Source organism: Pempheris klunzingeri, chromosome 9 (genome assembly GCF_042242105.1).
Source record: "Pempheris klunzingeri isolate RE-2024b chromosome 9, fPemKlu1.hap1, whole genome shotgun sequence".
NCBI classification, from domain to species: Eukaryota; Metazoa; Chordata; class Actinopteri; order Acropomatiformes; family Pempheridae; genus Pempheris; species Pempheris klunzingeri.
The window spans coordinates 6,498,828-6,523,478 of NC_092020.1; the positions used below are offsets into that span (position 1 = coordinate 6,498,828).

Consider the following 24,651-nt stretch of genomic DNA (forward strand, 5'->3'; position numbering starts at 1 on the left):
AGGGGGCAAAGCCAAGGTCACATAAACTTTATTCCTCATTCATCCAGTGATATGTAGAACTTCTCACAACAAACAGTACTTAAGGAGGATGCACACCACTAAACACAGAGGGCCTAACTTACCAAAACCATTCTGGTGCTTCAAGCTAAAATCCAAACATCATGACAAACTGTAGAAATACTGTATGTAGAACCATCCGTTCTAAGAGAAGGCAGTTTAAATGTTTGAATGCAGCCAAACTTCGCTGCATTTCAACCAGGTTTTATGGGCAGACTGAGCTGTGGCCACACAGTTAAATACCAGATTTCCACTTGAACATGCAGATCCTGCCAAAAATACCAGGTTCTTGTGAAATGAGTTTATGTCTGGCAATAACAACAAGCTGTTTCAAGGTAGGCAGGCAAGTGCGGCCGCTTTATAGACCCTTCTATGTAAGGCTCAGGCCAGAAATGGAAAGTTTGGCAAATCTGGGCACAGGCTGACAGACTGACACTAGTTTTCAACTGAACATGCAGAGTTTAAGATGGAGAGAAAACAGACTTTCTTCTCTTAGGTAAAACATGTCTTATCTGCACTGCAGATGTGATCAAATGTAAACTTTTCCTCTTGAGTGCAGATCAGGTTTTGTGTTCAGTGGTAGAGGCTGGTATCAGAATGGCAGCCTGGTGCTCTTAGTCCTCCATGATATCATTACACCTGTGGCTGCCGCCCCCTGCAGGCCAAGAGAGGGGTCGCTTACAGACCCCACACAGATAACTAATAACTTCAGTTCAAATAAATAGCTTCATTCACATACACTGTATATCAGAAACCAACTTTAAAAACACAGATTAGGCTGAACTGATACCAAAGCAGAGAATCTGAACAGTAACCCAGTAGGACATCCGAGCTCTTTAAACATGGGGGCAGGAGAAAAAGCTAACGGAGCTCTACAAACACGTCAGGGGCACCAGCAGCTCTAATTCAGGACAAAAACTTCAATCTCCTCCTCATTCAGCTACAAGCTGGAGGGAAAGGAAAGCCGGTGTTGGATGAGGCAGAGTGACGGACACACAGCTGTTAGGATTAAAGTGCAGTGAGGTGTCAGCAGTGCTGGATTGTGGGTACTGTAGTTAGACTATGTTGCTTCCTTTTTACTGACCTATGACACTGAGGAGAGCTGGACAGTGTGTTTGGAGATGATGCAGTTATTGAAATGAGGGCTGCTTACCCAGCACACACACCGAGAGACGTGAGTACACTCAGCAGTTTTCTACAGGGACAACGGTTTGTGGACCACAGGGGATTTTGTGTTGCAGCGTTGTGGTGGGCCGCTGGGATAAAACTGGCCGCAGGGCTGACTGCCACACTGTGTCCTGGTCTGTTAATACATCTGTGAGCAGAGGAGAGAGGCCTACGGGTGTGTGTCAGACATCAGTCCTGCAGCCGTAAACGACACACAACATACACAGAGAAGGCACAGAGGTGACAAACAGCAGCAGATGGACAAAATGAGGCGCAGTTTCATCAACTCAGACGACACTTGACTATGATAATGTCTCTGTCAAAGTAGCTCCCAAGTGTTGTTTCCTCCCAGTATTATAACACAACATCTAATGGATGGAGGAAGGGCTGTTTTGAGCATGTTAGCGAGATAAATCTCAAAATTAAATTTGAATATTTTGGCAAATGTGCAACTGGATTTGTTCAGGAAATTTGAAAATAAACTGTAGAATTTAAGGGCCAGATGCAGGTTGTTTAGTGTTCTTTGTCCTGGTCTGCTGCGGTGCTGTTTCTGTTGTTTGGTGTGTATTCTGAACCAAAGCAGGACTCTATCTGCCCTGTGAAGACGGTGATCACAGGCTCCGGCCCAGTTCCACAGCTCTGACGTGTGTGACAGTGATGTGAGGGTGTGTGTGTGTGGGGGGGGGGTCAGTGTGGGCCTACAGCTCCTCACTCTCGTACAGCGGGGCGGTGTGCTGGGCGGGGCTCTCCACAGTCAGAGCGGGCACGTGGCTCAGAGAAGACAGCAGCTTCAGTGTCTTCGAGGCAGGGGGTGCTGTTTTCATGGGAGCGGCTGTACGTGCTGCAGGGGGGGGGGGGGCAGGGAGATGAATAAACTGATGAATTCAACAGTACCAAATGCACTCCAAATAGCATTCAGGTTTCATTAGGACAGGAATAGTTTTAGTAGAAGAGTGCTAGGAGCTGTGATGATCATCAACCCTGTTTTTCTAGTTTCTGCAGTACAACCCTTCCTGTCTGATTTTACAAGTGTGGAATTTCATTAACTTTGACAGTATTATGGTCTTTGCCAGTGAAACCAGATCTCTGATGCCACATTATTCAATTTAAAAACAATGCCCAATGTCACGATCCATCACTTTATAATTTCACATTTATAACGGACTAAAAACGTCAAAGTAAATCTGAAGTCTTAAATCTTGACCTCATTTAGAGGAAAGCACAACAATAATGGCATTCCATAACCTCGGTAGATAAGCTCGTGTATTCACTGAAGAGTGGAGCTGCAGGGCTCAGAGACCTCTCACTGCAGGAAAGGCCATTTCTCAGACCTGCAGATGTCTAGTTTATTTCTAATAATAATACTAATAATAATACAAATACCACCACTGGTGTGGCCGACAGCAGCTACAGATCCGCTCAGGCTAAACATTCCTGTCATGCCAGGTGTCTGAAAATAACGCGGCAGCACAGGGCAGCGTGGCAGGGCTCAGTGGGGCAGACACGGGCTCCATGGAGCTCCATGTTTCATCTTCGTTTTCAAACCCACAAAACTATTAATTAGTGATTACAGTTTCATGCATCTGGGACCTCGTGTGTGAGATGCATTTAGAAATCCACAGCAGTCTGAATAATTTAACTGTAATGTTACCAGAGTCTCCATCAGCAGCTTCCCCTGCTGATGCTGCTACGCTGACTAAAAGTCCTAGAAGTACTTAAGTGATAGACTTGATATGAGACTCTTGCTTCCACTGTAAAGCCTCGGTCTTGCATTGTGCTTAACTGCACAGTCTGAGTGCCTGTGCAGATGAAGTGGTCCGTTAGGCTGCTGGGTCGTCCATCAATCTAAAAACTGGCAGTTCGATTCCTCTAAGTCAACATGTTGAAGTGTTCTTTGGGCAAGACACTGAACCCTAACCGGCTCCTGAAGCAAAGCTTCAGTGTGTGAAAGAAGAGTTTCCTCCAACTTAGATTCCTCCTGTATGAGTGATGTGTGAATGGGTGAATGAGGATGTGATGCAGTCAAACTGACTAGAAAGGCGCTATACAAACACAGACCATTTACCATATTAGGACTACAGCTCAGGTACCTTTCTGTGTCTGTCCTCTCTATCAGCTCCTTCTCCACTCAGCAGATGGTGTGTTATGTGATCGAGCAGAAACCTAATAGCTTGTATTTTCCTCCAGTCAGCTCTCTCTCATCAGTGGATGGACTCCATACTTATCTCTCTGACTCAGTGATTCTGCATTATTCTTTAGGAAAGCTGAAGAGCTCCGTGCCTCATATGTTCATCAAGTTTCCACTCGATCACATAACAGCATTTGTTTGACGTGTTCCAGGCTGTGGAGCAGCACATTTTCCATCTGCTGTTTGATTTTACAGCCTGGGCTACTATGGTAACTGCTGGGCTATCTCATACAACAGATAGCTGAGATGGGCCCTTTAAAGCAAATTCTCAGGGAGAGATAAGCACGTAGTGGACTTACCGCCTACATCCAGCCTGGCGTTGCATGTTGACATGCCAGCTTCATTGATGGCGGAGAGCGTGTACCAACCAGCATCAGACTTCATCACCCTCTCTATCAACAAGCACTGCCGGCCTGAACCGTCCTGATACAGACTGGACAAACAAAGACACAGATAAGCGTCCTGATGCAGCCTCAACATTAGAGCTAAAACACACACACACACACACGTTAAAAATAACGGAACAGATAAACTAAGAAATTAATAAGTGGATAGATGATTTAATATATTTTTACATTTATGGAACCAGAAGCAGGACAAGCTGTGTGATGGTACAGATTTCTATTAAAAATAAAGTTGTGACCACTGAAATAAACCTCTTGATTCTCAAACATGTTTTAATAACATTAAAGCTGTGCTCATTGCTTTTGCAAACCATGGTGTGATTGTTCATGGTACAAAGGCATATTTCAGCTGTGCACATATGTTTAAAAACAAAAATCCTATTCTTAATGTTAACATTACTGAAAATGTCAAATAACAGCATGCAGCATCATTGTCCCATTAGTAAATCTGCAATAACTGACTTTTTGGCCAAATCAGAAACAAGTTGTAACACTACACAGACATAATATTATCACCTTTTAAGTTGATATGGAAGCAAACAGTTGCTTATTTACACATCCAGCAGTTACAGGGTAACATTGTTATTTATTTGGAGTCATGTTTCCAATACTAAGTCCAATACTGCACTAAGGATTTTGCTCCAATTGCTCCACTACATTCACCAGTTCGTCACTAACTGTCTGTCTGTCTGTCTGTCTGTCTGTCTGTCTGTCTGTCTGTCTGTGTTGCTGGACAGATCGTGTGCAGCTGATTTTTAGAGTTTTTTGCTGCATGTTGCTGCCAACAAAGAAGCTGATGATAGTGGAGAGAGTGAATCAAACAGTGAAGGAGCAGGCAGTAAAATAAGGGGAATGAGGGGAATACAGAGTGAGGTGATCATTTTCTGTGGGGTCATTATGACAAGTGGCATTTTTGCCTTTCACTGACAGTGAAGACGCAGAGAAAGAGAAGGATTGGTACGACACACAACAAGGGTCCACGGTTGGATGTGAACCCTGGACTTTACTTAAACGACATGCACCGTTACCATTTGGCTACATGGGTGCTATAAGTGAGCCCTCTCACATTCACATAGTCAGGGAACCCCCGTGACAAAATAGAAACATAGATTCTATGTTGTTCTTTTAGAGAGGCAAATCTTCAAATAGGTTGTTGTGAAAATACTGAACCATACTTCTCTAAGTAAATGTAGATGTGATTCAACGGGACTGAGGCAACAAACAAAGTGTACTTTGTAAAATACTTTTGGGTGACCCACCTCATTCTGTTTGGGTCAATGCGCAGCATGTCTTTATCTTTCTTCCAGAAGAGCTGTGGAGGAGGGGAAGCGTCCACTTTACACTCTAGCCTAACAGTGTCGCCCTCTAGAGCTCTGGAGTTCAACATCTTCTGGACAAAGGTGGGAGGACGGAGAGCCTCCTGGGCTGCAGGGAGGGGGGGGGGTTGCACAGCACAAATGATTAAATTCTATTGCATGTTTAACAATAATTAAGCTTCATTTATTAAGCTGCACGATGACAAAATTCTACAGAAAGACGGCCTACAAAACCAGAATGGAATGCCAATTTTACCTATTACTTCGAGCCTCATGCTAAATCTGCTCTCCCCTGCTCGGTTCCTGGCCACGCACTCGTACACACCGGCATGGTGCACTGTCACAATCTCTATAATGAATGAGTGCATCCCTTTTTCACACACCAGCATCTTATGGTAGTCATCTGGACGGATGGCTTTACCGTCCAGGTACCAGCAGACGTCTGGTGTAGGGAGGCCTCCGACCTGGGTTGAGAAGAGAGAGAGAAGCAATTTTATGTCCCCTTTATTTACCTTTACATGACTCCACTATTCTTGTAATACTGGTTGTTTTGTATGATTTGACCTTGTAGTAACAGTCTTGAGTGTACCACCATATTTGAGTGAGTGAGTGAGTCACCTTGAAGTCAATCCTACAGAAGCGTCCCTCCTCCACAGTGAGGTCTGGAGGGATCTGCAGGAAGCGAGGAGCATAACATTTCTCCTGAATAGCTGAGCCCTCGTTTCCCCTCTCATCTGTCCCTGAGTGGCGCCTCCCCCTGCAGGGGAGAGTGACAGAGAGATTATTTATTCATTGCCTCGCTTTACCTCACTTTCAATGACTTTTACAGCCCACTAGTGACAGCACACACACAAGCAACCATATGAACACGGACTCCTGTTGAGCGTCTTTCCTCTGACAGCATGGCCACTGAATGAGGGAGTTGAGCCATTTCTATCTGCCCTGACAGACAGTTGGATTTACACGACACTCAGTAGACTCAGGAATACTTATGGCACAAAACAACGTAGACATTACGTTAACACAGGCTAGAGCTCAACACATGCTTAAATTAAATACTAAATTAATGTTTACAGGGATGCTCTTCTGATGTAACCTGAAAAAGGATCACAGTTACCACACTCAAATGGACAGAAACACAAAGTGTCAAATATTCATGAGCTGGATAAATCTAAAAAGCAAAATGACCAGCATTTTTAGTCTGCCCATTTAAAAAGACTGAATTTGTTTCGCAACTGCATAGACTGAGTAAATGTTGCCAGGGGACTATCAAGGGGGGAAGTTTCTAATGTTGACTGAGATGCTGGGTTAATAATTATGAGTCACATTTACCATAGTCCACCTGTGTGCCTTCCTTCTGGTGAATCTGGCTGTAACAGAAAACAGATCAGTGTAAGCAGAAGTAAACACACGCTTGAACTTTGAAACTAACCGTGCTGGTCAACAGGTTGGCATAATGCCAAGAGGGCAACTCTTTGTGTGTGTGTGAGTATTCTCACACAATGGTCCTGTTGTCACCAGTGAAAGGGGCTCATTCTCAGAAAGCAGGCTAGAAATAGCCGCTGACAAACCTTGTTGGCTTTAGAGGACGTGTGTGTCTGTGTGTGTGCGCAGGCATGTGTTGTGTGTGAAAGAGAGAGAATAGATGGCGCAAAGCCCTGTGAGCGACAGAGGGCTTTTTGACAGAACAACTCTGAACGAACACACACACACACACACACACACACACACACACACAGGTCAAAATGACAGCATGACAGCTCACTGGAGCTGCTGATTATACTGCCAGGCTTTTTCAACTCTGGGCTCGGGAGTCCATCAAGAGGCCCTGAGGGGGAAGTGGGTTCCCTATGCAGCCATTCAAACCCAAATGACAGTAATAATGTGTGGTCTTTACTTAATGGCAAAATGAAAGCTAATGGATTTTGGAGCAGAGCCAACATAAATGTCTGCTCAGCACGGTCAGCACCACAACACACATCACTCCAATCCGAAATCCTTTGGTAGAAAGGCTGAGATTGAAGGCTGTCTGTAATAATCATGATGGCCACTGACTGAGTTTTTGTCATACCTGGTCAAGTTGTGAGTCTGAAAGATTGTCTTGGTCAAACATGTAGGTGGCGTTGTCTGGACCCAGCAGCCTACGAGCCATTCGCTCCTCATAGGACAGCTTCTGTCAAAATTGAAGCTTTATACTGTTAAACTGTCAGTTTTTCCACACACACACACACACACGCACGCACGCACGCACAGACACACACAGACACACACAGACACACACAGAGAAAGTGTGCTGTGATTTGATTTGGTAAACTATTGTATTTATTCTGTTAGGTTCAAACAGGCACACGCTGCGTCAGTGTGAATGGGCTCAAGTGTGTCAGCAGGGAATGAAATGTAGGATTCTTGCACCTCCATCACAGGACACACACACACACACACACACACACACACACACACACACACACACACCTGGTTGTTTCTCCTCCTGGCCTCCTTTGAGCGTAGCTTCTTCTCCAGATCCTGGATGAGGGCGTCTTTGGAGCCCTGGATGTCATCATCTGTGGAGCGAGCGGAGGAAGGCCGAGGAGCTACAGCCTTCTTCAGGATGGGCTTGGGAAGGCTGGGGGAGGGAGAGAGATAAAGGAGAGAGGAACACAAGTTAAATAAAGCACAACAAGGAAACAAAGATTGAGAAGAGAAGAACAGGCAATACAGGACCTTGATCCTACAACAAACCTTTAACCTACATTTCTGGAACCTGTGTGGAATGTGTGATGTATAAATAGGAGTATTACACAATGATTGCTATGCCTGCTTAATGCTAGAGTTCCCATCATGGATTTGATGTAGTATACCATAATTTGTCCATAAACTTACATAGTCACTTCCATGATTTTATTATTTCTGCTTGGTTGTAACTTTTAATGGATATCACACTGGATCTACTTGTCGTCTAGTCAGGCTGCTGCAGAGAACATCAAACCGCTGTAAGCAGAGATGCTGCCTATATTCTGGGAAATGATCTCTTCCACATGCCTCTGCATGTATATTTTGACTCACGTGTTTGGCGTCCCCTTGTAGCTGGCTGGCAGGGAGACCACAGCGGGCGGTACTCTGTTCTGACTGTTGGGCTGTGGGATAAAGGGGGAGGAGGGGGACATAGGGGAGCGAGGCAGGGACGGGGACAATGGGGGAGGCTGCTGAGGGAGGGAGGAAGGAGACGAGGAGGCCCTTATGGGGAGGAGAGGGCTGGAGGGGGCGAGTGGAGAGCGGGAGGGGGAGGTGGAGGGGTGAGGAAGGTTGGAGTTGGGGGACAGCTTGGAGGATAAAAAAGGGGAGAAGGAGGAGTGGGAAGGCAGCACAGAGCAGAGGTACGCAGCAGGTGCTGACATGATGTCCTGGTTCGCTGGCAGGGTGGCGCTGCCGAGACCCGTGGCACTAGGGACACTGGGGGTGAGGGTGATGGTGGAACGCATGGTGGTGCGGGGGACAGAGGATGAGGAGGCTGCTAAAGGGGAGAAGGAGGTGGTGGTGTCAGAGGGACTGACCAAGGGGGCAGAGGAGGAAAGAGGAGGTGCAGCAGAGGACGCTGGGGTGGAACTGAGGCTGGATGAGGAGGGAGAGGACATGCCTGTGCCGTTGGCCTGGTTCTGGATCTGGATCTGGGTCTGGCTCTGGGTCTGGTTCTGGTTCTGGATATGGGTCTGGGTCTGGTTCTGGTTCTGGATATGGGTCTGGGTCTGGTTCTGGATATGGGTCTGGGCAACAGACTGGGTTTGGCTCTGACTCAGACTTAGTGACTGAAACTGTGACTGGGTCTGTGAAAAGGACTTGGACACCGCCTGAGTTTGAGAAAAAGCCTGACTTTGTGCAGACATAACTTTAGTTGGATTCGGCATCTCCGTCACATTTGGACTAGTCTGGGGACTGCTGAGGTTCTGTTGGGAGTTATTCTGGCTCTCCTGGGCCTCCCTCAGGACACTTTCATAGCTGGGTGCCTGGAAGGCTGGCTGCGACTGAATAAAATGCCTCGGCCGCTCATAGTTAAAGGCACTGGGGGGGAAGGTGCTGGGAGTGAAGGTGGGCAGGTCCGACAGGTTCATGGTGTTGCCTCCTGACTGGGAGGACTGGAAGAAAGAAGAGCACACTTTTAGAAAAACTGAATAAAATGGAATTTTTTTCCACTTCAGTCTAAAGGAGAAGAGACAATCAGAAACTTGTACACATTTCCATCTAACTGGGAGCATTTGATTAACTTCCTATATACCAAATATTATCAATTTAGAAAACACATACAAAAGTCAAGAGACCAGTGGTGGGGAAGTTGTTGTCAACTAATGGCTTTTATATGTCCTGATGTACAAAATATAAAAAAGATGAGCCCTCTGAAACATTCTCATTAAAAGGTTATGGTTAGACCCCTTCAACAGACAACCGAGTGCAGGCAGGAGAGGATAACAGACACCTTGGCTGCCTTTATTTATTTATGAGCTTATGTTTATTCTCTCTTCAGCCTGTGTAAAATTTAAATGGTTATTCCCACTCGTGCTTTCATATTAAGGATGACGGAAGCTATTAACAACTGTGGCACTAAAACTTTCTTAGGGAGCACAAATCTTACAGTGAAACTGAGCTTGCTTGGTGTGAACAGCTTGGGTGTTTGGTTCGTCTCCTTGAAATGGACTGGTGATGGTGGTGAGGGTGGAGGGGGAGGGCTGGGTGTATAGGCTCGGACAGTGACCTCTGGTGACCTTTGGCCCTCTGAGCTCAGAGCACTCTCCTCCTCACCGTGTCCAAAGCGTTCTTCAAAAGAGTGGTTGGCCTGCTGAGGCTCTGGAAAACTGACAGGTACAAACACACAGACAGACACATCAGCAAAGACTTGAGAGAGTTTGAATGCAGAGAGTCAGGGAAAGACAAAGGCTGAGACAGTGATGAAAATCCTCTACAGGGTTCTAAAGAGATAGAGAGATTTTATCCATGACAGTCCCCTGATGTCCAGGCTTGTTCAACCCTCTAGCAACATATGAAACCAAGGTCCTCTGACCCTCAGATGCACATTAACGTGAATTAGGGTTTTTGAACCACTGGTGTCCTCAAACCCTTTCTGGCTGTGATTTTTATCATCAACATCAGTATGTCCACTGCTGAGAGACATTTCACCGTATCTTTAACTACAGAGTGTAGCCCCAGCATAGGTGCCATTGTACTACTGGAACTGTCTAATGAGAGGAACAGATATCAGTGCTTCTGCTCTCATTTCAGCCCACTCTGGACTTTTCTGGTCCTCCACTTTTCTACTAGGAAAGAATGTTGTTCCCATGACTACCACGTAGTTGGGGCTATGCAGGGGCATAATGACAATAGCAGTCTCTTTCTTCACTCCCTCTCTCACTCATCTACTTACACACACTCAATCACTGTTTTTCCTGCGTTCCTCCTGGGGGCACAAGACAGTTTTGGTCAACCAATATCAGCTGACCCACGCTCTGAAACTCAGACATTTTTTACCCTGTAGATCCTGACAATGAGTGGTGAGAAAATAGTTTCTTAATGACAGAAGTGTAGTTGTGTAGGTGGAAATACATGTTAGACCAAGAAGTCCAGAAGAGAAGAACTGTAATAAGCAACATGTTACAAACTGGTCAACTTTTGAAATATGCCACCAACTAAAAGACAAAATGTAAATTTAAAACCTCCCTGGGAGGATGCAATCACCAGGCTAATATACTTTACGTTCATATACTTTTTGAGGCCGTCAGCAACATTGAGAGATTAAAAGATAATCTAACAATGACAGACCAGCGTATAATGATTTTTAACCTAAATACATAACATGAACATTGTATAAGAGTCCCTCTATTTTGTTTATTGATAAGATCCGACTGGGATCATTTCACAGTAGAAAACTAAACTGGTCAGTAGGCCTACTCTTTGGAGGGGACACACTATGTATTAGCAACTGTTTCTACATGAAACATATTTGTGGTACTCCTGTTGTGAAATTTCTTTTTACTTATTGACCAGCATATATGCTGTTACTGATTGGTCAGGCTGACGCAGACATTTTCACTCGTCATAGCAGACAGAGCACAGGTCTTACTAACACCATTAACGAGGGCTGTGTTCCATTTGACTGTCCCAGTAAGCCATGACAGTGAGCCAGCAAACACAATTGGCCTTTTTCACAGCAGACATGTTGACTGGTCATAGCAGAAAAAACTCACGTGTCAATAACAACATTAATAGTGGATATGTCCCACTAAGCTGTGACAGTGAGTCAGCGTGCGCAGTGCCAGCATTCTTAAACTATTGAAGCTAAATGGAATTCAGCCATCATTAATTGGATTATTTACACCTGCGCTTATCCTTCAGTGACAAGTCAAAATGTCCTCCATGAAAAAGGCCTATGCTACGGTCCTGGAAGTGTTACAGCGGACTGTACCGCAGCAGTGACTGGTGTTATTAATCACACATGTCACTGACTAGTCAGCATGAGCAGATCTGGCAAACACAGAAACCAACATGAACCTTAAAGCTCCAAGAAATGTCAGCAGTTCATCTACATCTCTACGTAGGGGTGACCCTGACAGCTTCTAACAGCAACACTGCCATTTCCACCAAAACACATCCAGGTCACGTCTTCTACCTCAGCAGATGGCTAAATGATCATATTTTAGAGTGCGCATGTAGCACACACTATATGTGCGTGGGTACTGGTCTGCCAGAGTGCTCGTTGGTACATGGATTAGTGAGGACGTGTTTAATGTGTTCATCCTGTGCTTTAAATGTTACTGTGTGAAAGTTCTTTGTGTGTGTGTGAATTAGTGCTGTGATAACATCCAATGCGTGTGTGTGTGCGAGCGTTTGTATGTGTATGTAGGTTTGTGTCATCAAGTGGGCAAAGCTATATTGGTCTTGGAATTCGGACATCAGCTGGCAGGTGCAGACAGTCTACTGGTGACCCAACCCTTTAAACGCACGCATACAAGATCTGCATGGCATTATGGGTAGGAGCATGCTAAGCTGTCCTAAGTCCTCTGTATGACAGGCAACAACAGAGGGACAACAATATGAATGTTCAACAGAATCTAGTAAAGTCTCTGCAGGAGTAACCTGCACTCTGCAGGTACTTCAGCACTGTAGTGAGGTGTATCGTTCACACTAGGTGCAGAGAGATAAATGCATCATTTTCACTGTGAGACAGACTGAGCATCATTTTCTTTATTCATTTGTCCATTTATCTGTCTACCTGACGACCAGAGACAAAACTGTGTTCATGCTTTCTAACAAAAGCATCTCCTCGCTGTGTTATACCTTGTCAGAACAGAACTGATCAACCTAACAGGGTAATTTACCTTTAATTATGCCTCATTACGGCAATAAATTACCACTCCACAGCTCCCCCTTTACATGTTATGCAATTCTATCTTAATAGAACAATAGTTGTTCAATGGATGAATAATATTCAACGTTTTACAATGCAATTTACTATATTTTGATGAGAGTCAGTCAAGTAGAAGAGAAAGGCACTTTGGGAAAAAACAAAACGCTTTACAAAATCATTTGATGTGCCAATCACATCGTCCAAAATGTCTTAAAGAAAATCCACAATTCTTTTCACAGCTGAAAGGCCGATCACAGTATCTATACCTTCATACCATTTATCTGAGATTATTTTTATTGTAGGGAACACTCCCAGCACCTCACGTTACAGATAATCTACTTCCTCATCCTCATCAAATCAATAAAATAATGAGGTTAACTTCAAGTTGGCCCAAGAACCTCGACATGACCTTAAAATCCAGACCGCTGCCAAGAGTTTCTGAACAACTGTTGTTGTTTGCAGCCCTGAGGTGCGGATTGGGGGGGGGGTCTGAAGGACATAGACGCCATGTCTGCACTTCATATTACGGATGAGATCATCGTCCTGGACACTGACAGAGAGTGGACACATTACACTCAGCCGAACATACTTCAGACCATGCAATGCTCACTGGATTTCAATATGAACCAAAGTATCTAGTCAAAGAGACACTTCTCAACTGTGGAATCTTTCATCAGCTGTGACATTACTAAACTTTTGGTGGTATATTTTTGAATATCTTGACCAGTATTTCTCAACGGCTGTGGATTTATTTGCATTGCAATATCCCAAACTGCAAAACAGCATTGTGTTCACAAGCTAATATCTGCGTGGGGATGTCACTGTCTCATTCTATGTGACTGTAAGTGAATGCACCATTCCAGCAGTCTTGTTGATCAACCACTTCAAACTAAATGACCATAGGTTAACAATATGAGCTACAGTGTTTTGCAGTGCTGCTGGTGAAGGGTTCAGTCTGAAGGACACACATTAGCACTTCACAGATGAGCTCAGAGCCCTTTTTAGATAAAAAAGGTACCACTTGGCTAAAGTATGGGCTGTCCGGCAGGCAGCAAACACAACTCAACAGCACTGTGGAGACACATATTTCTGGTGAGTGGATCCCAGAGAAGTGAGGAACAGGTTTCTATCATGTTACAGCTCAGTGTGGGCTCTTTAGATCTATATGTGGGGATGTGGCAGACACCAGTATGTCCCTACAGCACCTGAAGTGCACCCAGGCGTCGAGTTCACTGCCGCATCACATTAAAAACCACTAAAACCTCGCAGGGAAATATTTTGGGGTCTTCAGCCACACTTTTGCGAAACTTAAAAGACGAAGAGGGTGTCCAGAAAATTATAGAGCAAATGTGTAATGTGTCGGATTTTAACCTGTAACGTTAGCCGGTACTTTTCACCGACAGTTTGACGTTTGTTAGCTTAATTGAAATGATTTCCTCCGACCCTGAGTGAATGAGCCCCGAGCCGGATGACACAAACCCCCAAAATAGACTAAAGTCCACTTTAACCGCTCTAAACATAGTTTGACCTTTTAAGGTGGACACAGCATTTTACGCCTCCATGATATAAACCACAGGAACAATTAGCCTGTTCAAACATTAAGGTCAATGAGGAAACACATGACAAAGGTTAAAACTGGAGAAAAGTTCCCGGCGGTCTGAAAATGGCCGCTACCTGTTCGAAGAGGACACTTTCTTACCTCGCTGACAGTCTGGGCGGCCCGTGTCCATGAGCCCGAGTCCGGCTCAGTAAAGTGGACCTTCACTCAGGGGGGGGGGGGGCACCCCGCTGTGAGGCGCGAGGCTGCACTGCAACAGGTGACACCGCGCGCTCACAGCGGGTACGCGGAGCGACGGGAGCGCGCGCGTCCCTCTGATTGGTTTACGTTTGATCAGCGCGTAACACGTGGGATACATCAGGGCTTATGACGGGGGACACTGCTGCAGTTTAAAGATCTGTGTACTGAGGCCCCTGTCCGGGATGTCATGACTAGACTGATGGCATTATTTAGTTATTTACATTATTCCTATGTTTTTCTATTTTGTTCAAATGATTAACTTGTTGTCTTTATTCTTTTTGTTGCACGTTCTAAATGTACTGATCATCATCTGAAGGTCTATATTTTGTATTCTTCAATAATGATGATAATAATAATTTTTCATTTTGTGTTAATTGTGTTTATTGATAGTCGTAATTAATGTAGTGTCAATATCATGGTCATTAAGTTTTCACTTTGTGAGAGAAAGAAAAAAAAGAAGGAAACAAATAGAAGACAGAAAGAAAGAAAAGAAAAGTGAACTTGAATTGGATGTTCTATGACCTTAGAACAATACAACAGGGACCTCATCTGGATGTAAATGGGAACTGCAACAGCGTAAACAATGTCTTTAAAATGTTTGTGATTGGACAGTTTACTTACAGGACATACACACTACATTGTAACAATAAAAAATGGTGAATGGTGAGTGAGTGACTGAATGAAAAGATAAATAATTACGCTTATGAGCACAAATCACATTTCAAATTTTTACATTAAGTCAATAGAATTAATCAGAATTTTGACTTGACAGTTTAGTGATTGACAACGACTTACTGAAGCATGATAGTGCAAGCTGTAGACGCTTCAACTGCTACGTCAACTGTGTTGCAAGTAACTAAAAATAAAAAGGTCAAGGGTCAGAGGTCATTTCATGTGAGAAATTAGTGCAGGAAAAATTACGGCTTCTGATTGTTTTTGTTTTTTTCTTTACTTCAAGATACGTTTTTGTATTTTATGGCAGGTAGGAGCACCACAGGCTCACTATTACACACAGTGAATAGCACCATAAAAGAAGAAGTACATCACTGGTTTAAAATAACGGTGTGTGCATAAACACAGAAGTCAGTGTTATATAATGTGACCAGACATTGGTGTGTGTTTTTCTGTGTGTGTGTGTGTGTGTGTGTGTGTGTGTGTGTGTGTGTGCATCATCCACTCACTCTGCAGCAGGGAGGATATCTTCTAGAGGGCTGTCAGGCCACTCAGGAGGGGGCAGGGTCATGGAGTCTGGCAGCTCTGAGGGAAAGTCCTCGCAGCTCTTCCTGGGGGAGAAACTCTCCTCTTCCTGCCTGAGACAAACTGCTTCCTGCTGACGAGCGGCCTCGACCTCCAGCTGCTCCTCCAGGTCTGCAAAGCCAGAGGGGATGAGCGGCTGGGGAGGCAGGACTGATCTTTTTCTATTGATACGGTTCAGCGTGTGAACGTGACAGATAAACAGAATATAAATGGACATCTAACCGTTGTAAACTTCCAGCACCGCTGAGCAGGAGACGGTGCCGAAAGAGTTGAGAGCCACACACTTGAACAGGCCGGAGTCTTCTGGAAAGGCCTCTGTGATCACCAGCGTGCACAGCTCCTCTGCACAGGGCAACACGAGAACATGAATGCACTCCCCACTCCTTATTTTGCACCCTCTTCCTTGATACACTTCACTGAAAAACATAGAAAATCTAACACCATAACATGATAATTGAAGTTCCTTTTGCTTCCACATGGAGCCTCTCGTGTGCCAATTTGTTCTTTCAATATCATGTTCTATTATCAATAAACGTTTTTTCTTCTTATATATTTTCACAGTATGAACAGCTTGTTTGGGTACATGTTTCTTATGCATGACTGACACATGCACTGTAAAACTTAAAATGTGAAATATCAGTCCAATAGTGTATATTAGTAGTTTCTAACCTATTTGGCTTGTGACTTATATACACTACTCACAAAAAGTTAGGGATATTCGACTTTCAGGTGAAATATATGGAAAATGTAAAAAGTGAATGCTACAGTGATATTATATCATGAAAGTAGGGCATTTAAGTAGAAGCATGCAATGGTCATTTCTTCATTTTAAACAATTTATTGAAAGAAAATCTAACAACAGTGGTAGGTATACCACAACAAAACATTTTCAGCGTCTCAATAAATTGGGATGTGGCCAAAGGACGTCCACTCCTCTCCTTTCTGTGACTCTTCCAGTCTCTCTGTATCACTGTTACAACCTCCTGATGACACTCTGTGACCCTCTAAGCTCAGTGAACACCTCCGTCTGAGGACTTCCTGTTTGAAGCCTCCAGTGTTGAGGTGCTGCTGATCAACTGTTAGGTGTCGTCTTGGTCTCATGATGTCAGAATGTGAACAGCAGGATGAGGAGGACTGTTTAAATACCAATTCTAACTGAAGCAGGAAATGTATTGGTGGATTCATGGATCAAACCTGTTGTGAATGTTGCTGTTAAGCTTCTTGTTAGAGAACAGCAACTTGTGCAAAAAGTACTGAAACACTGAACAGTTGGACATGTGCATTCAGAGGTTTAGAGAAGGTCACATTAAGTTCACCTGGAAAGGTTAGAATGCATTTTAGGTTCATCTTGAAATTTCACCTGAAAGCAGAATATCCCTAACTTTTTGTGAGTAGTGTATATAATATAATAAAAGCAATCCCAAGCCCCCCCCCCGTCACAGACATGGTCCCAGCCTGGACATGAGCTGTTTGAGCAGAGATTGATTTCTGCCGTTGATGATGAAGACATCCAGTATTTTGCAAAAACAAAATTAAAATGTAAAGAGTAAAGTAAGTCAATTTTCTTTCTTATCTCTTTAATCGCCTCAGATTTATTCAAGGTCTCTGCACTCCCACCTCTTTAAAACCATTATTTTACTTTTATTTTATTGTCTTTATTGTCTGTAACAGAAATAGAGGTAGAGACTATTAACAGACCAGGATGGGTTTATATGCAAACCAAAAGGAAAAAAACACATATATATAGATACATATACACATAATGATGAGATATAACATAATAATAAACAGTAGTGAGTGTTTACCTGGCACTGATGCAGAGCTGGCCTCTGGGAAAACAAGAGGAGAGAAAAGTCATTTCTTTTTTCACTCATCAGCACACTGAGCAGTGCATGTTACAGTGGGAGGAGTTTTCTTTTATTAGTAACTTATAAATACTCATAAATCAGTGTAAACGCCACAGTCCAGTGTTAGCACTCCACAGTCCATCAGGTGAGACAGAGTAGACTTTAACAGCAGCATCTCTTCAGCATTCAGTCCACGTTCATACATCATTTACATCACAGTCATTTTTTAACTTTGGCTGCTGTAACCTGGAACCTGACGTAACATTTAAGACTATTATCTAAGTCACATGACCCCGGCGCACGGCCAAACGACGCACTCACTCTTGCGTAGTATCCTAAAGTCGTCGGAGTCCAGCACTTGCTCTTCCTCTCTGTACCACATGACCTGCAGGGGAGGAGTTCCCCTCAGTCTGCACTCCAGGACCACCAGCTGACCCTTCACTGAGGACACATCATGGAGGCACTGGCACAGGGCGGCGTGATGGGTGCACACACACAGAAATGGAAGGAGGACAGAGGAAGAGGAAGAGGAGGACGACAGTCTTAGAGGATCTCGTTGCAATCAGTAATTTTTAAATCATACGAACATCGTTTAGCATGAGTGTGTTTTACCTTAACAAAACTAGGGGCCACTCCACTCCCCGAATACTGATGGTTGTAGATGGGACTCTGAGTCTGGAAATAACACATTTCATTTGTTTAATACTTGTTTAACACCGAATCCACTTTTGATCCCCAAGGAGTTTCGTTTACAATTCCGAGCTGCATCCATAATACACAATCATCACATCTGTCAAAAGAGGTGATTCATTGGGCCCCCGTGCATTACCCCCTGAGGGCTGGCACACAGCGGCTGCACCAGGCTGGAGTGTCTCTGAGCGACGAAGGCGGCGGAGGAGGAGGAGGAGGAGCTGGAGGAGTGGGAGGAGAGCTCTCGAGAGGAGCGCGCGGTGGAGGAAGAGGAGATGGTCAGAGACATGGTGCTGGTCTTCTTCTGCACCCTCTGGACGCTGCACAGAAACACACGGTTAGGAGTGTTTAGGAGGGGATTCTGTCATTCTGAACACATTCATTACAAGAGGCTGTTGGGATTTTGTGCATCGCTGGAAATTACAGCGGCGTGTGTGTGTGTGTGTGTGTGTGTGTGTGTCTAACTCACTGTGCCATGTTTCAGGCGTTCCAGGAGGCAGTGCCAGAGGTTGTTCTGCTCTCTACAAAGACAGAAGCAGAGTGTCAGAAGTCACTCCTGCCACAGATTTCATCGCACCGTTTCAGAAGCTGCATGAATAACCTGTTGTTTCTGGAAGTGGACAGGTGTGCGGCAGGCAGATGTGAGCTGCAGACACTCACTGTGAGAAGAGGAATGTTACAAAGGGTGACTTTATGGGGAGAAGTATAAAGTATGTCTGGTACAACAACGTCACAGAGCAACCAAGACAAAACATGGATGTCAAACTGTCCTGCATTTGTGCATGGTTCAAATTCACCTGCACGCTCCCTCAAGCTGACATAGTGCCACAAAATCAGCCAATCAGAGCACTGGAGTGGGTCATTTCTGGCTCTTTCTTCCCCAGTCCCAATGTTAGTGGTGATGCTGGTTACAAGGACGTAGGAGGCACTGGGAGAATGGGAACCGGACGTGACACCACGACCACACTTGCTCTTTTGACCAAGGGCTCAAGGGGCTCCAGAGCTCCCAGAGCAGGTTTTCAGACTGAACTGAGTCAGAGGTTATCATTGTACACTAAAGCGCTCAAATACGCCAACGGAGAAAAACAGGACAGATTTGTATTCGCGCAAATTCTTTTCTTTGTAAGATGCTAATTTCTAATTTGGTGACTAACAAGCAAACTAAAAGAGCAAGAAAAGACTGTAACATGGCTGCTCATGGTATGGTAACATGGTACAGCCCAATATTGATAAGAAAATGCCCATCTGTGGAGGGAAAACATAAATGGACCCCTTAGAAAGGCTGACACGAGGCACTGTTGCATTTATAATATGTGTTACATATCCAGCAGCATTTAACTGGGCCAGCTTTTCTCAGGCTGGGCTGCACACCGAGTGGCAGAAATCCTAAATCTAAAGCCTGCAAAACAATAGAAGACTTTTCTGTCCATCATTCAACTAGGTGCAACACTAAAAATATATTCACAGAACAGCTGTGGCAAGCTGTCACCACTGTCTGTTCCTTCCTAAGTGTTGCCGAGCTGAGCTGAAAAGGCTTGTAGAGACTAGTAGAGTCTAAGAACAAGCTTGTGTGTGTATTATTCTCTGGGAAATCCCTGTAGCATGAATACCACGCCAGCACATTTCCTACAGGGAACAGCAGATGGTTGCATTCATTCGATTCTGTCAGAAAGCAGACGCGCATGTTCAACACAATATTCATAAAGGCAGGATAAAGGAGAAGAGAACCGAGACAGAGCACACAGATTTAATCCAACGTGGACACATGGAGACAACAAGTAGAAAATGAAACCAAGTGAAACAAACCCAAGAATGCTTTTACTATGAGGAAGAGTGCAGACAACAGTCTCCTGTTGCTGGGTTACTTAGAAAATCTGCAGTGCGCCAAAGAAACACAGCTGTCTTGATATCCAGATATCCAGCCCAGCTAATGCATGTAGTGAAAGTTTCGATTATGCCAACTTTCAGATCAAGACCGAACCATTCAAGTCCAAACTTGCAAAGCTCGGAAGCTGCCTGTGATGCTGCATCACCTGCCGACTGCATTTCTGTGCCCTCTCAGGCCGACGAACGCGCCGCTTCCTGTTTCCTGCGGCGAACACCTCCAGCAGCTCGTTGGAAGTATGCAGAGTTTTCCATTCTTTCACAGCCACACGTCCCAGCCTGCTGCCCTCTGCGGCCACGTCTTGGGCCCAGAGAAGGAGCTGACGGGGGAGGCTCAGGTTCAGGTTTCCAGGCTAAATTAAACTCTGCTGCCTCCTGAGCACAGCAGAGACTCTCTGACCTGAGATAAATCTCTGTGTATCCATTAACAAGACGCCTTACAGGCAAAACAGCGAGGGTGAAACTCTCCCTCACAGCACACCTTCGCCTCTGCTGTGTCTTTCGTCATATATATATTTGAGTTTTTTTGGAGGTGCCACACATGAGGATCACAGCACTGTCTAAACTAGGGGATCACGGCTTAAGAAAAAATAGCCGCAGCATGTACAACATCCATGTTTCCCCCTCAGATAATCACTCCCAGCACTGGTGATCGTGTGTCTGCGTGTACTTTGTCTAAAGCCTGTTGGTGATAAGACAACAGCTGCTGCAGAAGCCTTCATAATCAATTGTCTCTCGGTTGCTTAAACCAAAGGATTCAGTGCAGCGGCGACAGGCGGCACTCGCACAGCTCCGCTAATCTGTTGCCTGGCATTTAAAGGATGGTGAGAGGCGTGCAGGAAGTGGTGGACAAATTCAACGCTGACCCAAAACAAGCGCAACATTTTCATGATATGAAATTAAGCTGGAGGAAATGTGCCAGTTAAAGGGTTACTCCAAACATTTATTTTCTATGAAGTTGGAGATGCCACAGGAGACAAATTGTTCTGACTTTTAGCCTCTCATACGCATCAAGCTCCAAAAACACTGCATCCTACATTTCCCATAATGCAACTTGGCAGTATCTTCCGATAGAGCCTCCCTTCCTGATAAATGTCTTTCATATGCCGTGCCTCCAGCTTGTAACATGGGGTTTAAGTTACAACTTCTTGTCCTCACGCCCAAACCGAGACAACCCGGATGACATCACTCTGACATCATCACGGGGCCACAGGAAACATTACAGAACTATTTTCACATTTCGTTTGGTGCTTGTTCGTCCTCCTGCAGTGATGCAATGCTGCTCCCATCACATGACACCTACTTATTGATTGTCCCAGTGGGATTAACTGAGTGCCACTGCAGTAAAGTCTGTAATAAAAAAATAATGATAATAATAATGAATTAATAATAATATTATTGTAAGCTAACATACAGAACATTAAGATTGAATTAATCTGATATAAACCAAATGCTGTGTTGAGTGATTGAGGAGTGATCATCTGAACCAGTTCTGGCATTTCTAAAAACAGGCCAGTGTTACTAGAACTATCACATCCACATATTAATGCATCAGCCTGAGCCCCCCCGTGGGGGCCACAGTGAGTGTACTCTAGTCCCCGTCTGACCCAATAAACTACATTAGTGACCTTGAGCCTTTTAAGAGGCTGCAGGCGGCTTTTGGATCTTCATCTATAATTTAAGAAACACATTGTCCTAACAGATTTAGAGGCCAGATAGCTCCAAGCACAGGATTTATATTAGCCCGTATGGTTTCAGCAGCTGAATTGCTACAATAAAATCTATGTAGGAACTGACTAATTTTAGACTTGGACCTCTCTGCTGTTGTCATACTGCGCACTGCATGCTTTTATCAGTACGCCTCACTGTCATTAGACAAGTCAGGAATGGAAAATTAGTTTTTACTTCAGTTTACATCCTAAATCGTACGTCTGCCTACAAAAAACACAACACCACAGCCCGGCACACAGCTCTGGAGTTTGTACCGATGAAGAATAATGGCTGGTATTTTTAACACAGCGTATTCTCCTGGGACGATGCTCACCATCCCACCTGGTCTGCTACACAGGGAAGGGTGAGGAGGATGGCTGCACTTTCTCTAACATTCAGACCGTGTTTCCAAATGCAGAGCCACCTGTTGTCACCTGGCAGGAGACACTTAGACGTTCACGATGAGTCACAATGGGGAACTTTGTCCTTAAGGCTAAGGAAAACACTGCAAGGTGATTCATTTCTCAGCTGTTGCCATGGAAATATCCTCTACTCTCTTGCATCATTTTGGCTTATGTAATCGATCCCATACATTTACAGCATATACTGTATGTAGTCAGTGTAGCTTCCCCTGACCGATTCTGATACAGATCCTGGTTTTTAGGATGAAAAGAGAAGAAAACCAATACCAACACCTACCCACAATCCACCTTGTTAAATTTAAACAAACCACCCACTGAGTAATTCCAGCCCTGCATACACCACCACCATGAAGCCACCAACCGCCAGCAGCTCTCAGCTGTGGACGGATTTAGCACGGCATTCTCGCAGCGGAGCTGGAAGAGTGGGCCGTGTTGAAATCTACCAGTTAGCAATCATTACATAAGTCTGTGGGCTCCTCTTTGATTGACAGGAGAACATCACAGCCAGCGGAACAATAAAATCAGCCGCTGTTGGGGTGACATGCACCTGGCGGCCACTCGAAACTTACAGTCAGTGAACGCTTCACACATGCACCAGTGTGAGTGGCACTGGGAGATGCTTCATTATCATATCATCAAACTGTACGACATAAATAGCCAAAAGCGGTCTACGGCCGTGCTAGCTGCTCTGTAGGACTGCATTTAGTGCACAGCAGTGCTTTGAACCAGTGCTGAAGTCAGCATGCCCAGAATGACAATACAAACAGTGTTGAGGTTTCATCATGTTTGGTATGTTAGCATACTAGCTGTTAGTGCTAAGTACAGCTGAGGATGATGGGAATGTCATTTGTATTAAATCAAACCAACGTATTGGATCAATTCACATTTTTACCTGAAGGTGGCATTATCTAAAGACTAAGGTGATCAGCAAAGTCTTAATGATTCATCACCTTGGAACCATGAGTTTCTGTACAGAATCTTGTGCCAACAGGTTGGATAAATGAAAACTTTGACCTGCTGGTGGCGCTACAGGAAAAGTCAGTTTCATCGAAGTTATTTAGATTTATCGTGTCGGCACAACAGATGCACGATTTCCAAATTTCATCTGGTGACGCTAAATGAAAAGTCAGGAGATCATTAAAAGGTAAAGGATCCTGCCTGGTGCAGCTTTAATTGTTTGGCTCTATAGGAGATTTCACCAGGATGTAACGGGACGTGGTGGGAAAGAGGAATTATTTTACTTGCTGGAAATCCAGTTTGAAATTTCTCAGTTGCAGCATTCCGAAAAAAAAAAACCAACTCTCAAACCCTCCTCCTCTAACTCTCCAATTCTCCCAACTCCTCAACTTGTCTGCTAGTGGGACCGATTTAGCCCCCACTTGGTCACCTGATCTCTCTGTGCGCCAACCGCGGCTCAGCGGCTGAACACAGCGTCATACTGGCATGCCAGGCTCCCTCTGTGGACACCCCCCCCACCCCCCACACTCTGCCACCCACTCAGCTTTGGCTGGTGTGTCTTGTGTTGCCTCACCCTGCAGACTATATAACTGCCACACTTTTTTTCACTTCTACCCTCGAAACGGATGTAACAGATTTTTCATCCCCTGCAACGGTTTGCTGCTCTGATGTGGACATTCTGCATCCTGGGCGACGCACACTCGCACACACACACACACACGCACACACACACTTGAACGGACATTTATACAGTTGCATCATCACACTGACAAAAAAAATACAGAGACGAATACAGAAAAATTGCTTCAGATAGATAGAAAGATAGACAGATAGGCAGACGGTCGGGCACATGGACACATGACACAGCATATAAATTTAGCTCCAGGCAGATCATCCCAGCTGTCCTCTTCTTTCTCACTGCAAACTCATTCACCACATTCAGTCCAACGGTATCAATAACATGCAGTATCGGGAGCCTCATGGCCCCCGACCAAGTGAATTACAACATTTGATTATCTGATAACCTTCACTTTTGCTTTCTCTTCTCTGTGCCAATCAAAACGAGGAGCAGCATCTATGACTACAGATGTATAATCCATGACGGAGAACGTTACTTCACCGAGTTTCCACCCTCGCCAACATTTGTAGTCTCCGCTTTGGTCCGGATATGTGGAACCAAAGTGAACTATGTGGTGTGAGGGCTGGATCGCACAGGTTCCTTCACCTGTCACTGAAAGCATCGTGGTGTGATTGTGCCTCACAGATGTGATGAAATCCTCCTGTTGATCCAGGCGTGCACCTGCACAACACGCCTCGCCGGCCCTTCCCAACACAGACTGTAGAAAACTTGAACCAAATCGTTGCCCCTCCTTACCTGTCTGGCCTTTTTCCCCAGCAGGCTGAAAAACAAACAGCAGATGTATTGATCCAACAGGAAGTGTGAAGGATCCAAATTCTAAATGCAAAACTGCCGTGTGACCGTGTGGCTGTCAGTCACGGCGTGGTCACCGGACGCTCCCTACCCTGCGCGAGCTGACACACACATTTACACACAAACAGGGGA

At 44.8% G+C, this 24,651-nt stretch overlaps 1 protein-coding gene across 5 annotated transcripts; it reads right to left on the reverse strand.

Moving 5' to 3' along the window:
* Positions 1–12: 12 nt before the first annotated feature.
* Positions 13–24,581, reverse strand: myot (myotilin). 5 transcript variants are annotated; one of them, XM_070836912.1, is made up of 19 exons: positions 24,463–24,581; positions 18,584–18,635; positions 18,254–18,434; positions 18,037–18,099; positions 17,746–17,887; positions 17,383–17,406; positions 15,800–15,919; positions 15,502–15,688; positions 9,757–9,976; positions 8,196–9,262; positions 7,605–7,755; positions 7,204–7,305; positions 6,465–6,502; positions 5,751–5,889; positions 5,389–5,596; positions 5,076–5,241; positions 3,712–3,845; positions 1,945–2,065; positions 13–1,419 (listed from the first exon to the last, which is right to left on the reverse strand). In XM_070836912.1, the coding sequence occupies exons 2-19, from the start codon at positions 18,589–18,591 to the stop codon at positions 1,407–1,409; spliced, it is 3,084 nt and encodes a 1,027-aa protein (XP_070693013.1). In that variant the 5' UTR covers positions 18,592–18,635; positions 24,463–24,581; the 3' UTR covers positions 13–1,406. The 5 variants fall into 5 exon arrangements, with proteins under 5 accessions (XP_070693013.1, XP_070693012.1, XP_070693010.1 ...); XM_070836911.1 differs by having other exon boundaries at positions 13–2,065; positions 7,204–7,302; XM_070836909.1 differs by having other exon boundaries at positions 13–2,065.
* Positions 24,582–24,651: the final 70 nt, after the last annotated feature.

Excerpts from the sequence above, each read along its gene's own strand:
- myot (XM_070836909.1), bottom strand. Across the intron at positions 18,100-18,253 it reads TGTGTGCCAGCCCTCAGGGG|ACTCAGAGTCCCATCTACAA; the intron begins GTAATGCACGGG and ends TGTTATTTCCAG. Across the intron at positions 17,888-18,036 it reads TGGCCCCTAGTTTTGTTAAG|TGCCTCCATGATGTGTCCTC; the intron begins GTAAAACACACT and ends GCCCTGTGCCAG.